This window comes from Polyodon spathula, chromosome 2 (assembly GCF_017654505.1).
Source record: "Polyodon spathula isolate WHYD16114869_AA chromosome 2, ASM1765450v1, whole genome shotgun sequence".
Taxonomy (NCBI): domain Eukaryota; kingdom Metazoa; phylum Chordata; class Actinopteri; order Acipenseriformes; family Polyodontidae; genus Polyodon; species Polyodon spathula.
This window is the reverse complement of record NC_054535.1, coordinates 29,144,970-29,159,612: the sequence shown is the minus strand read 5'-3', so window position 1 is coordinate 29,159,612 and position 14,643 is coordinate 29,144,970. Positions and strand designations below refer to the sequence as shown.

At 34.5% G+C, this 14,643-nt stretch overlaps 1 protein-coding gene across 4 annotated transcripts in view; it reads left to right on the top strand.

Moving 5' to 3' along the window:
• Positions 1 to 14,643, top strand: part of LOC121295031 (zinc finger protein basonuclin-2-like) — a 309,188-nt gene that overhangs the window by 105,364 nt on the left and 189,181 nt on the right. For all 4 annotated transcript variants that reach the window (XM_041219342.1, XM_041219318.1, XM_041219326.1 and 1 more), the window contains one exon: positions 2,428 to 2,628. In XM_041219342.1, the coding sequence (XP_041075276.1) occupies positions 2,428 to 2,628 (201 nt within the window). The remainder of the gene's footprint in view (positions 1 to 2,427; positions 2,629 to 14,643) is intronic.

Genomic DNA, 14,643 nt, shown 5'->3' with positions numbered 1-14,643 from the left:
GCTGCTGCTGCATGGTGTCTGTTTTTTTTTTCTTCTAACTAGCAGTGGACTACAGGACAGAAAGAAAGATAAAGAGAGTGAGCAATGGTGATGGAGAGAAGGAAGGAGGGAGAAATAGAGGGGGAGAGGAAGTTTGCTTTTGGCTATGACCTTAAGCCTCCCACAAATAACAGCCATTAGTGGGATGGTCAGGAGCTGAGCAGGCAGCTTGACTGAAACACTGAGTGCCACTTCAGAAATCAAGAGATGAGTACATTTTAGAAAGGGAGAGCTTAAATGGGTAATAGTTGGCTTTAAAAGTATTGTCACCATTGACAATGTTGATGCTTTCCCGGTTAACCACAGGTGGATATTATGTGTGTGTGTGTGTGTACTTTAGACACTAATTCAGTGGCTTCCTACAAAGCTGATGTCTTTATATATATATATATATATATATATATATATATATATATATATATATATATATATATATATATATATATATATATATAATTTTCCTAGTGGCAGATTGAAAGCGAAAGCAAAAAAGTAAAGATTTTTACCAGTCGACATTTTGTCATTATTTGTCAGTTTGCACTAATGACACTGATCCTTCGTTAGACGCCTTTATTTATTTTTTTGTTCCAGCAAAAAAAAAAAAAAAAAAAAAAGCAAATAGAGAATAAGACTAGGAAACAATGAACTCCATAGGAATGCTTTAGTTATGGAGAAAGTGGCAGTGAAAGTGACACATTTTGTTATTTTATATAAAAGAATCTTGGTCACATTAGTGCTGTTTACATAATTTCTGGAAAGGTTAGTAGGAGCTGACATACCATACCAGGGCTCTTAAGAGACAGGAGCTGCTGTCTCCTGCAATCTTCAATCTGACTTGGTATATTTGTAATGGTTACAATCTATTTTAAGAATGCTAATTATTTTTTCTCTCCCACAATGAGAGAAGTAACTGGCACATCATTTTGTCCTAGGTAATGTCTGATCAGTCCAAGTTTTGCTACTGTCTTTTTTGTTTTCTTTGTAAAAATGAAAATTGGCTCATGACTCTAGGCACTTTAATGTAGTTTTTTTTCATGTTAAGGGGAGATGATTTTCTTTTCCATATTCCAAGAGGATTTCATAGTGGACTTTTGTTCCACAACTGTAAGAGGACTGAATTGTCTAAAGATGACTCTTTTTTTTCTTAATTAAAATCTGAAACCGTTCACATAGGGTTTCCTACAGCTGATGAAGCACAGTGTCCTGCTAAATGACTGTTCAGTATCTGTGTGCAGGTTTTCAGGCAGTGATGTCATTGCATGCTGTTGTGCCTTGTAGCCTCAGCAATAGAAAAAAGGCACAGCATTTCCTAGTAGACTGTTTGCAGGTTAATATGTTTGATTTTCATTTAACTTTTCACTTCTTAAGCACTTAAATATAGTTTCCTGATTCTTGTAAAATGTGATGAGTTTAGGGACAAATAATAATAATAATAATAATAATAATAATAATAATAATAATAATAATAATAATAATAATAATAATAATCTAGTTTCATTTATAAATATCTGCTGATCTTTAACAGTGTTAGCTGTTTTTTTCTTTTTTGTTTTGTTGCTAAAATAGACTTAAAGTATGATGGCTAAAGCATGTAGGAGATTTATTTTTATTTCACTGTGAACTTCAAGTTTTTTTCAGTGCTGGTGCTGATAAACAAAAGTACCCACATTCCAAGGGGCTGGCAGTGCGAGATGAGCCTGACAGCTGAGCCGTGCTCTTAATAAGGCAGGGACAGCCTTCCCCTCCCTTCATAGCTCATCCTGCTCAGCGGTTCTTAAGTGTATGAGTGTATCAGTGAGGGGTTAGTGTGGGATGTCCTTTGGTGCTTGAGAGAGGAGCAGTGCAGTTGACTCTGAGCTCAGTCTTACATTATCCTGTGACAAGGAAACCAGCAGCAGCAGCAGCAGCAGCAGCAGCAGCAGAGCAGTGCAGAGTGAGGCTGTCAGGCAAGCAGGCAGGCAGGCAGGCAGGCAGGCAGGCTGGTTGGTTCTTCTCTGGGCTCCTTGGTGATGCACATGCACACCTGACTGATTGATTGACTGGCAGATGCGGAAGCTAAACAGGGCGTGCTTGTGTGGTTGGTAGAGGGGTTTGGGTTGAGTTGCTTTGGGAGAGACAAGGCAGCATCCCATGCATAAACGACTGGGGTAACTAACTTACTGCTCGTGGCACAGCGAATGCATTCCCCCCCTCCTTCTTCTCCTCCTCCTCTTCTGCCCCCCTTCTACCATCACCCCACCTTCCTTGGTCTGCTCATCCTGCCCTTCCACCATCTACCCCTAAGGAAACCTACAGAGCTGCCTGCTTCTGAACTAAACAGAACACTCCTTGCTACTTGCCGCCAAGAGGTTTAAAAAAAAAAAATACAAATACACCTTTACTTTTCAGTCAGAAGAGGCAGAAGTGGATGTGAGAGACAGAGACACACGCAGAGACAGAGAGCTAGAAGGGGCAAAAGACTTCACTTTTAGAGACACAAGTACTGAGAAGTCCATGCAGTTCGGGACCAGAACTACAAGCGCTGAGCCTGGCTTCATGGGGACATGGCAGAACAGTGACAATAATCTACTCTTCAGAATGTCCCAACAGGTAAGTTCGCTTTCAAATAACTACACTTCATGTTCGTGATATTATTTTGTTTTCATGTATGCATCCAAATCACCACTGTTATTAGTATTGCTGTTTTTGTTATTGACATGCTTCTGGGTTCTATTTTTATTTGTATCCTTTTTTTTCAGTTTTTTGTGGTTTAAACTGTATTTAAGCGTTTTAGTTCCCTCTTTCACTTGACCCTCCTAATAATCATGTCATCAAATTATTTGTTACTTTAGTACAAAACAAGGAAGAAAAGCAGCTGTTGCAGATTTTTTACACTTTATTGTATGTATTTATTTTTCTTTAAAGACTAGCAAGGTATGCCTTACTTTTTAGGTTGCAATCTCTTCCCTTCTATTCAGACAAGACAGTGCTCCTAACTTTAAAGCACTGAGAGCAAGAGTTTTCAGAGGGGCCCCTCTGGGTTCTCCTAATTGACTTCATGTGGTAGAAGCAGGAAGCTTTATTCTGGGGTCTGGGCAGCCAAGAAGAGAGAGAGGGGGAGAGAGAGGAATTGTGGAGGAATTGCTGGCCAAGTTCATCAGAGGGGTCATTCGTGGAAACAGTTTCAGTTGTCGGGACTTTTATTTCTCTTCTGGAGTTTCCATGCACCGCATATGTGTATGAATGTCTCTCCTCCGCGGAGCTTCTTGTTGGTGTCTGCTTCTCCGGCACTGGGGGCCCCAGTTAAGTCATGCTGGTATGCTGGTGGTGTGCATTGCTTCGGAGAATGAGGGAGTAGGAGCGGCGATGCAGGGCCAGCAATGACTGATAATTAATCACAGGGGTCGGTGTATCTGTACCATGCGCTCGCTGATACGTGCCCTGGCTCTTACACAATTACTTGGCTCGGCTGAGTTTAAAGTTTTTTTGTTTGTTTGTTTTTTATTTTATTATTATTATTTGGATCGCCTATAGTCCAGGGGAGGGAAGTTTGAAAACTGATTTGTACATTAGAGTGCTTTCCTTTTTAAAAGTAATGCTTTCTCGTTCATCACTGCATTTTTATTACAGTTTTTTTTTTTTTTTTTTTTTAACCGTATTTTTTCATATATGTTTTCCATATTGTTTAGCAAAACCCTATGTCTTAAATTTGCCTGGTACGGGTATAAGTTCGTTCAGTTTATTTTCTGTTTTTGTTCTTCGTTGTGCAGTTGTGTCTTATGTAAATAAATATGAGCCTACCTTAGATAGTCTCACTTTATTTTCTTTAAATATTCCGTGGCATCGTTTGTATGTCCAGTAATTCCATACTAAAATGTTCTACTAATATGAAAAAGAGTATATTTTAAATTCACTATACTAAATACAGTAGGAGTGAGTGAATCGCGTCTGTTGATTAGGATGTAAGTATTTAAATCAGGTAAATGTTGATATCTCCTGTAGAGGGACCCTGATTACAGCTGACGTTGTGCTTGGTGTAACATTGCGATCAGCCAGGAGACTCTGTCTTAGTTACATTTCCTCAGAATCTTTTACTAAAAGATGTCTTACGTGTTTTGTAAGCTTGCCATAAAGTCTCACAAGGAGCACTTGACAAAATGCTTCTTTGTGGACTAACTGATGTTGTTTGCGGTCCTTTGCATCCTGGAATCCTTGTGTAGATGTTTTTTGTATTTTTTTTTTATTTGTATTATTATTATTTTTTTGTATGCACGACTGTTTTACACGCTTTAACAAATTAGAATGTATAAAATAAGAATCGTGCTCCAAAAAGTTATTATTTTCCAAAATATATCATTTAAAATCGTTATTAAAGCATTATGTATTAATAATAATAATAATAATAATAATAATAAATAATAATAATAATAATAATAATAATAATAATAAACAAAAAAAAAAAAAAAGAAAAAAGGTTTGTCAATCTCCCACTATACTTTCTACCACAAAAAAAGGTGAGGGTTAACACAATCAGACCATGGTAATGAGATCAATTGGTAAATGTCTATTGAACCACATAGATGGTGTTAGATTGCTTTTTGGCAGTAAACCATCCACAGATAGATTCTAACATAAGCAATTTCATTTGTACGGAACACGTTCAGCTTGCGAAAACATAATCACTACTTGTATAAGTCTTAAAAAAGTTTATTGAATTTCCATTCTGAGCTGAGAACCGAGAGGAACGCATTTTGCATTTTTCATGTATTTGTTTATTTAATATTATAGTAACTACACACATGGCAATTTATGGTGAGCTGTCTAATGTTAATATCACCATCACCTGAAAGAGGTTCATTATCTGGGAATTGATTTGCTCTGTCGAGGAATCTTTCTAATTTGAAGAATATATTAAACGTGATCAATAGCCTATACCGTAGTATTGTTGTAGTTGTTACAGGTACATTTATACCAAGACACATTTTGAGTAATTTAATAAACATGTTAAATTAGTTTGACTAAGAAAATATCGAAAAACCTACACTGCAACTAATACTTTCAAGTCCCGAGATATACGCACCTGGGCAATGCTTTTCACAAAGCTGTCATGTTTCTCATATCAAAATGTTATCGCTAATTATTATTATTTACACTGTCAGCAGCATACTTCGATTATCTTTTTTATTATTATTATTTATTGTGAGAACAGTTATACTTTATTAACAAATATCTTGCGAGAATATCTTTAAATCGTGCAGATAATCCTTATATATATATATATATATATATATATATATATATATATATATATATATATATATATATATAGAGCCTAAAGATGTGGTACTTTTCTTTCTACACAGCTGAAAAGGGGCTTTTGTCCAAAACGACCTGATAAAAAATATTTTTGACTAATTTAAACCTTTTGTCAACATGCATAGAAAAACACTTTCATATTTGTATATAGTGTCCGTTCACTCATTACACACTTCATTTCAATGTGCTGGCGTTATATTTAAAAAATGTTATGAAAAGATGTAGTCTACACTATCCCACCTGTGTAAACACATGCTATTTTAAAGCATCGAACGTACGTCCAAGTAAATACTTGTAATGACAATACTACATTTGGTAAAATATCGATTTTTAATTTAAGAGAAAAAGTGACATACGAATTATGATGTTAGACAAAACTACCTACATAAGTGGAATAACTAATTAGTTTAGACTAACATTATAAATAATGATGGACAACTGTTGACCTTAATATTCAATTTGAAGTAATATATATATATATATATATATATATATATATATATATATATATATATATATATATATATATATATAATGTCTTTTGGGGAAGGGAGGGGGGCATATGTCTTCAATTAGGCAAAATAAACTTTTTTTTTATGATTGGTCATAGTGGTTTGCATGTAGATCGCAGTCAGATGAAGACACGCGTGTATTTCTGGTTGTAGTTTAATTCATGCATACCCGTACATTCAGAAATCTTTAAATTAAAAAACAAAGAAACAATGTCAGAAAAAAATATTTTTCAAAAATACAAATAGTTTATTATCGTATAAATGCAAACAATCAAAAAGCAGGCTTGTTTTAGTGCTCGAACTACTAAAGAAAGCTGTTTTGTTTTATTTACAGCCAGTTCTAGTTGAAGGTCAGTTTTTTGCAAACAAGGGGTTTCCATGTAAATTAGCGTTCACGCCCTTTATTTGAGCTAGTAAAATATAACAAACAGCAAGCGATGGTGTGGTTTTAAGGGAGTCGAGGGTCGCCCTTCCAAATGACAGAAAGCGCTTATGTGCTTTTATTTATTTATTCATTTATGTATGTATTTAGTTGTGAGTAGCTGGTGGTGAAAGTTTATTTAGTTGTGAGGACCTGGTGGTGCAAAGTGTGCCGGTCTTTTTCAAAGAGGGTAATCGGACTGACACAGAAGACCGGCAGTTGATAACCCGGCTCAGGCAGACCCATGAGCGTAGTTGTTTTTTAAAAGACATTGTCTTTCTCTTTGAAGTGTGACAGCTCGAGAATGACCAGAGTCGCGCTCGAGGAACGATTCCCAACCTCTGTCGTCGCCCCCCCCCCCCCCCCCTTCCTTTTTTTTAACATCGTGGGATGAGGTGGTCTGGTTTTAATTTGTACAGTCTTCAGCAAACCCGGTGGCATTTGTTTTTACATAATGACCCACTTTATTTCATATGTGGTAATAATACAAAGATCCAAAGAAACCGGGATTATTTTACACTCATTAGAGTTAAGTAAAAAAAAAAAAAAAAATTAATGGTCTCCTTAACAATATTGGGTTTTAGGTAGATCTAGCGATATATATATTATATATATATATATATATATATATATATATATATATATATATATATATATATATATATATAGATAGATAGATAGATAGATAGATAGATAGATAGATAGATAGATTTGTGAAGAAAATTACAAACAACGTGTTTTTTTCTATTGTGTCTTAAATAGTAGGCTATATCAATAGTAGACTACATTGTAAATTATGTTCGTGTTAAAACGTGCCTACCTTTAGAAAGGACAGAAAACAATAAAATACAGATTTTGTCATTTATTTCAAGCATATTCATTTAGAAATGATTACATTGAGGTCAGAATTTGGATCCACAGATCTAATCAAATGATCTATATTAAGGAAATAGACAGGTGCACTTTGGACTAGTTTGTACATTCTGTTTTTGTGTCAAAGTCCTTAGATTATCAGATCTTTGTGGATTATATGGATCAGTTGTTAATGATATATATTTTAAGTGATGGTATTCTGTAGTTGCGTGTTGTTAGATTATATTGTGCGTTTTTACTATATCAGGGTATGCTGCCTACTAAAATATGAAACACATACTTCAAGTAAACTTTGTCTGTCGTGTAAATTGAATGCAATTTTAAATATTATTTTAAAACTATTCTCTATCACATTGCAGATTCTCTGTGTTGCAGAGCTTAATGCATGCAAGTTCACCTTTTTGAAATAATAGCATTTAACATTTAAATTGTAGTACTATCATAATCAAACTCAGCATGCACCAGTATATTTAACATTAATTCCATTGGAATTACACAGATGCAGTATTTGTTGTAAAATGTTAAAGTGTGTGTGTGTGTGTGTGTGTGTGTGTGTGTGTGTGTGTGTGTGTGTGTGTGTGTGTGTGACTATATATATATAGTAACTCTATAGACAGCATATTTCACAACATAAAATCCTCAATCATTGTGTGAGCAAATGTATGCCTGTTTGTCAGTCTCAGTGAGTGCTTGAAGCTGTGATGTTTATTTGCAAAAATGTGTAAACTCCCAGTGACACAGCAGAGGAGCTAATGGTGTTAGCTGTGATTGTACTCATATATTTATTTAGTCAACCTGTTTCTGTTTTTGTTATCTACTGTAGGTGAACAGCATTTCCTTTACACTAAAAACAACATTTCAAAATCAATTGCACTTTAGAAGTTGTCTGAAATTCTGTTTCAAATACAGGTGGACCTTTCAGGTTTAATATGCTTTGGTTGAATAGCAGCAATAGTTCAACAGGTTACAGCAATAGTGGCAGTAATGTTGAAGTGTGGATTGTGGTTTGGACACTTCGGACAGTGCACTTCTATGGAAAGCATTCCATTCAATGGAATGTGTCTTATGTGTTGTTATGCCAATAATTTTTAAAGAAGCAATGCTGTAGTATGTGCATTATGAGAGCTGCCATTCACAAAACAAACACGGCTGAAGCGGTCCTTTATGCAGAGAGAACATTTTCTTTTTAAGTAACCGCGTTTTTTTCATTTACTTAAAGGAGCTTAATCTTTCTTGCTTGAATTTATAAAAAGGGACATGACTGCACAGGCACAGTATATTTACTTTAAAAAAAATGACTCTTTGGGTCCATATGTTGTGGTCAGTTTGCAATTATTTAATCAATTAATCGCACATGACAAAGTATATATAAAGCTCACCCTTTAAAATAAGAGTATGAATGATGAAGTATGATTATTATAATAAATTTTAAAAAACAGCATGGGTTTCAGTGTACATATCATGGTGTCAGTGTTTTTACGTCAAAGTTTCAAAAATTAAATAAAGACTATATATATATATATATATATATATATATTATATATATATATATATATTATATATATATAGATATATATATCTATATATAATATATATAATATATCATGTACATAGTTCATTGTTTTATATCTATAAGAATGTATTAATTCTGGGAGAGAGTTCTTTTTTTTTGTTCTTTAGCTCTATAGAAATACAGGTGGAGAGTACTTTGAATTCCTGAAGTGTGATGATTAAAGAACAAAATAGAGTAGATGTGATGTGAAAGAGGATATCTGAGGAGATGCCCACCCCTTGTCAAGGTGAAAGCCAAGTCAAAACCTTGGTGACTAATTAGATATTGAGTAAGACATCTGTGAACTGAGCAGCAGCCAGAGGAAGTGGCTGTGTCACAGTCTGGCTGGATCATGTAAGGGGTCTGTGATAGTGAAAATAATCACACCGCCAACTCACGGTGACACAGTGGGGGGGGGGATGATTTCTTGGGAACAGGCTGTACTCTGATAATGAGTGGTGGTGGCGTCATGAAATTTAATGAGAAAAACCACTGGTGCACATTTTTTATACAAGCAGAAAGAATTTCATCTGGTTCTCTTTTTCGTTTCATTCAAAAATACGCTAAGTAGCAATTAGTTTATTATAAGTCTACAACAATCTTGTAGCGTGACACCCCTATGATCAGTTTGTTTGGAACTTGGGTACAAATTGAAAGTTAAGAAGCACCTTGGAATAGTTAAGAGGTGCTAATTATTATTCATGCTAATTAATAGGCTGCGCTAATCAGTGTAATTTACCTCATTGAGTAATGCTTATTTACCTAATTCCACCATACATGTGCACACAATTCTAATAACCTCTGCATAATCATATTAATAGAAATGTCTTTTTGGAGCAGCTGTTACTAACAAGGTTAAACACAACAGCCCTTTACATTACTTAATTGGCTTGTTATAGGAAAGCAAACTGTTTATTGTTGCACGGTTACACACGCTTTTTTGTTATTTGCAGATGTATGAGGAGCTGGACCAAACCCTGCAAGAACAAATTTAAATTGAGCCTTTGAAATCTCTTCGGTTTCTTCTGCAGGTATTGCGTAGCAAGATTGTTGTTAGCCACCATGCCAGCAGAGCTCAGGCTCTGGAGAGCGTGTATGTAGTGCGCAGTGCTGTATCTCATTTGCAGAATACCTTGCAGATTGCACCATGTGTAATGTGCTCTACATTACACATTTTTTTAATGTGTCTATCCTTTATTATAACATGAATACGTTTTCTATAAAGAGATAGATACAGCAGATAGATGAATAGATAGATATTGTCAGCTGGAATTTATTCAGAAGCTTAATTTTCCACTCATTGACAAGTTCATAAACAAATATATTCTGAGCATTAGTCTACTTTGTTTAACATGTCTTGATAGATCTGAAAATAATATTTTCACATAAACAGTATGTGCAATTGACACAGAACACAGTGTTTACTGTATGAGTGCTTCTGTGAAACACAAACATAAATACAGGCTATTTTTTTTTTTTTTTAAATGTCTGCACCATTCAACAATGGAGAAACTACAATACTAGTCAACACCATTATATAAGTTTAGCAAGCAGAAAACACCTTAAAACCAAAATACATTTGCCATATATAATGACAAGAGGTAACTGACTTGCCAGGGGTGTGAGTGCAAATTTAGTTGTTGACATGAAGTCAGCCCAATGTTTTGCTACGTAAGTGTGTCTGTAAATGTAGGCATGATAAAAATGTGTGACCATATGCCCTGGCTTATCATCCCTGAGTGCGGAAAGGCAGATGTGATTTCTCAAAAGTATCCCTTGCAATTTCTACATAAGGCTAACCCAAACAGCAGGCCTAAGACTTAGTAACGTTTTGATGGTGTATCAAACTGTTACTGGCTAATTTACGTTCTTGCTAGTGCCAGAATTAAGTTCAGGTGATCAGACAAGAACATTTGAGCTATGTTGCTATGCAGTGCCACAGTATGTATGATAGGGATGTAGGATACAATCAGTTGCAAGTTGTTGCCTTTTTTCTTTTATCCTTTTTCTAAAAACAATTACACTATACCAATAGCTCAAAGAAAAAAAAAACTAGCTCATAGGCAAAAGTTGAGCCTTGTTTTCTTTCTGATTAAGGCTCTTTTATTAAATTGACTGTGCTGTTTAAAACAGAGTTCCTTTTTGTTTAGAGTTTATTCAGGGGGTCTGGGATATACTAGATTAGCTCAGTGGCAAAAATCTAGATTTTGTTTTACCTTTCAAATAAGCCAGTCTCCTACTGAGTTAGAATTTGTTTGCTGTTTTTTTTCAGCAATTTGAAGAGAAGAATAATTTAGAAAAAATGTTTTCAATGGAAAGCTAAGAAATTATTGCTCAAGACTGACATGAGTAACATGTTTTTTTTTTTTTTAAGACAGGTACTTTTATCCTTTGTGAATTGTTTTCAAACATTATAACATGATATACAAAATCATGTTTTTATTTATATTATTTAGCAAGCTAAAAACAAAATGACGTATAACATATACATTTTCTGAAACACTAATCGGTTTTGTACAATCAAAAAAGAAAAAGAAAGAAAATGCAGCAAACCCCATTGTAATGTATTGTAACAATACAGAATATACTGCAGTTAAACATATGCACCTTGTCAGTGAATTAATTTATAAATGTTTTGAACATGTCGTTACCCTGCAGTTGACTAAATCTTTCTCTAATAAAGTAATGATTTTCTTCAATGTTTTTATTTTATTTTTTCTTGAACTGAAGGGAAGTCTACAGAAAAAAAGGGAAACTGCTGTTTCAATAGTGTGTGAATCAGGATGTCACCACCCCTTGTCAGGCGGTAACGAGGGGACATTACCACCATTCCTCCCCTTGTTAGTGCCCTGAACATTTGACATTGCTGGAAAGCTTCCTGCAGCTGCTGCTGGTGGCTTATGACAGTCATTTGCAGCAGTCCAAACAGCAAATACTTTAAAACAAAATATTTTACCTGCAAAATCTAAATTTATGGCCTCACCACAACCATTTCTTGTATTTATGCTACCGTATTTGTGCTTTCTTGTTAAAAAATAATATATATATATATATATATATATATATATATATATATATATATATATATATATATATATATATATATATATATATATACACACCTATGCATTAGTTATTCTTGGCAACTGTGGTCCAAACTATATTAACTCGGGGTGCGGTATGTATCAATGTAAAAACTATCAAGTGCTGCTAAAGCCCTCCTGTAAAAGAGGAATACAGGAGAGACTCCCTCATTGTACACTAAAAATGCGAGCAGTTAAGAGATTAGGGGAGCTTAGTTCCCTGCTATGGACGTGCACATTAGTCAAGGTGAAGGTGCTGTAGAAACTGAGCTTGGCTGCTTCTGTGCCAGTAGAAGCGACAGCTTTGTTTTCCAAGTTTTAACAAGCCAGAGAAATACAAATAATTAAAAAAAAGGAAAAGCAGGAGATTAGCAGGTTGCTTCAAAGCTAAGCCAGGTATTTGAGTAGGGACTGGTGCCGCTGCAGCCAACGGTGGTAAAAAGCATCTTCAAGTGTGTCACAGCAATGCTGGCATGCCACTTTCAAGAGGTTCAATGTCAACATAACTGAAACGTGTTGCTTTTAGCAACCTTTCAGATGAGAATTAGATGAACGCTGTCTCCTGATAACAGGGGTGCCATTTGTAAGACGCTGTATTCATTTCCATCAAACCATGCTTTTTTGCGTTTTTACTAGCCAGCAGGTTCACCCCCCAAACATTTTCATTCTGTAAGCTAATAACTATAATCCCGTGCTTCTGTTTTTCATTGCCTCACTGGTTTGCATGCTGTGAAAACAACAAATTGAAAGCTTATATGGACTGGATCATGGGTGGGGACCACACATTATCAAACAGAAATCATTTGCCCTGGAATGAGCTCTTTCATTGGTAGAACATGAGTGAGGGGAAGAGGCTATGTTTTAAGGAGTGGTGAAGTGTTTTATTCATGATTCAGGCAGCATGGAGAATAACATGTTGTTTGAAGTTCAATTTTGCAAAGAATTCAGAACCTGTTACCCTCTATATCACACTCTTTAACAAAGGTGGAACTTGCAAGCTTCCTTGGCTCTTCATTAAGAATGCTGTGCTGGGAGCCAATTATATTGAGCATGTTGTAAAGCAGCATGCATTAATAAAGATCTGAATGTTTATACATTTATTAAAATGGTAGAATTATAGATATCATTTGGGGACGAAGGGCTTAAAAATAAGAATAGGTTATGCTTTGCAGCAGTTTTTGACTAATATAAAAAAAAAATCAAGTATTTTTGACACATATGTGATATGTTTTACGGGAAACAAGCATGCATTAATTAGTTGCTGTAATTAGTTGCTTTAATTTTAAGAAGCACTGTATTTTTTTCTGTACTTACTTATTTTCTTATGCAATTGTTTTGTGAAAAAGAATCATCCAGTATTAATAACTACATTCATAACTTTTCTTCCTCTGTAATTTTAAAAGTGTAAATGTTTTGTGTTTTATCAAAAACAGAAGAAACATGCAAACTGATAAATGTTCACAAACTAGAAAAAATTAAGGAAGGCAATAATGTTGAAAGAGCAATTTGATGTAAATCATTGAATAACAAAACACATTGTTACCCTGGGAATCCATAGTATCCATTTGGCCACAAATTACCTCATTTGCCAGTCTGAAGGACTTAAAATGAACTGCCAGATTTAATTAAGAGGGCCAGTAGGTCAGTTATAAAGTTATTTGCTATCTCCCCTGCCCCCAGGGGAATCGAAGGTAAATAGTCTTTTCATGTTGCTGCCTCCCATGAGGCATTTCTTGATTTTTGTTACATCTCCGTACCCCCATCCCTCACTTTTTAGTTGGCAAGGTGTGCCTGTCTGTGGTTTCTTACAAAAGGTTGGGAGACTGTCTTACCTTGTGTGGTAAGACCCAAGAACAGTTGACTCAAACTAAATTGTCATAAAGTTTATTTATTATTATTATTATTATTATTTTTTTTTTTTTTTTTTTTTTTTAACAAAAAGATATAAGTGAAGGTTTTTTTTTGTTTTTTTTTTTTGTTTTTTTTTTAAACATCCATGTTTTGTTTTTGTTTTTTATTATTATTATTTGATTTAATTTATTTAACTAAGACATTGGACCCTGTTAGATATTCTTAGTAAATACACATTATACAGTATTGCATAGTTAGGAATTAGTTATTGATACTATAGACAATTCAATCCCTTTTGATAGCACTTCAAATGGACTGAACAAAAAACAGTGATAATAAGCAGAGTTGACTTTAACAGGATTTAAGCATTATAAGTATTAAAATGATGTTGATACAACAAATATGCTTGTTTTGCTGTGGAAATACTAGGTATTGCTTTACTTGCAATAATAATAATAATAATAATAATAATAATAATAATAATAATAATAATAATATAATTTAACATTTCTTTTCAATATAAAGTCTACTATACTGTACATGTACGACACCTTTCAATAGTTAAAACAGGTGTAAACTACACACTACTATTTTCTGTGTATTATATTGTTCTATTGTACTTTATCTGAGTATTTAATGTTGAACAGCAACTTACCCATGTGTCAAATCTATTTTATTTTTAATTATTTCTCAAAGTGATACTAGGTAGTGTGGAAATCAATAAATGTGAGTGATCTTAACCAGAGTGTGACAATAACTGAAGTGATTGTGTTGTGTGATTATATTCATGCCAGGGGATTTCAATGTAGTGATAACATTAACATGTGTGATATGAAGCGGCTGTTTGTTAACAGAGAGCCACATTGCCACACTACACATTACTGTATTTATGCATTTACCTGAGAACACAGTCTAGCTGTATGAATTAGTTTGATAGTCCAGCTTGAACTTTGCCCACCCATGCTTACAAGGAGAAAAGTGGCACTCGTGAAAGGATTATCAGTGCGAAAATAGAAA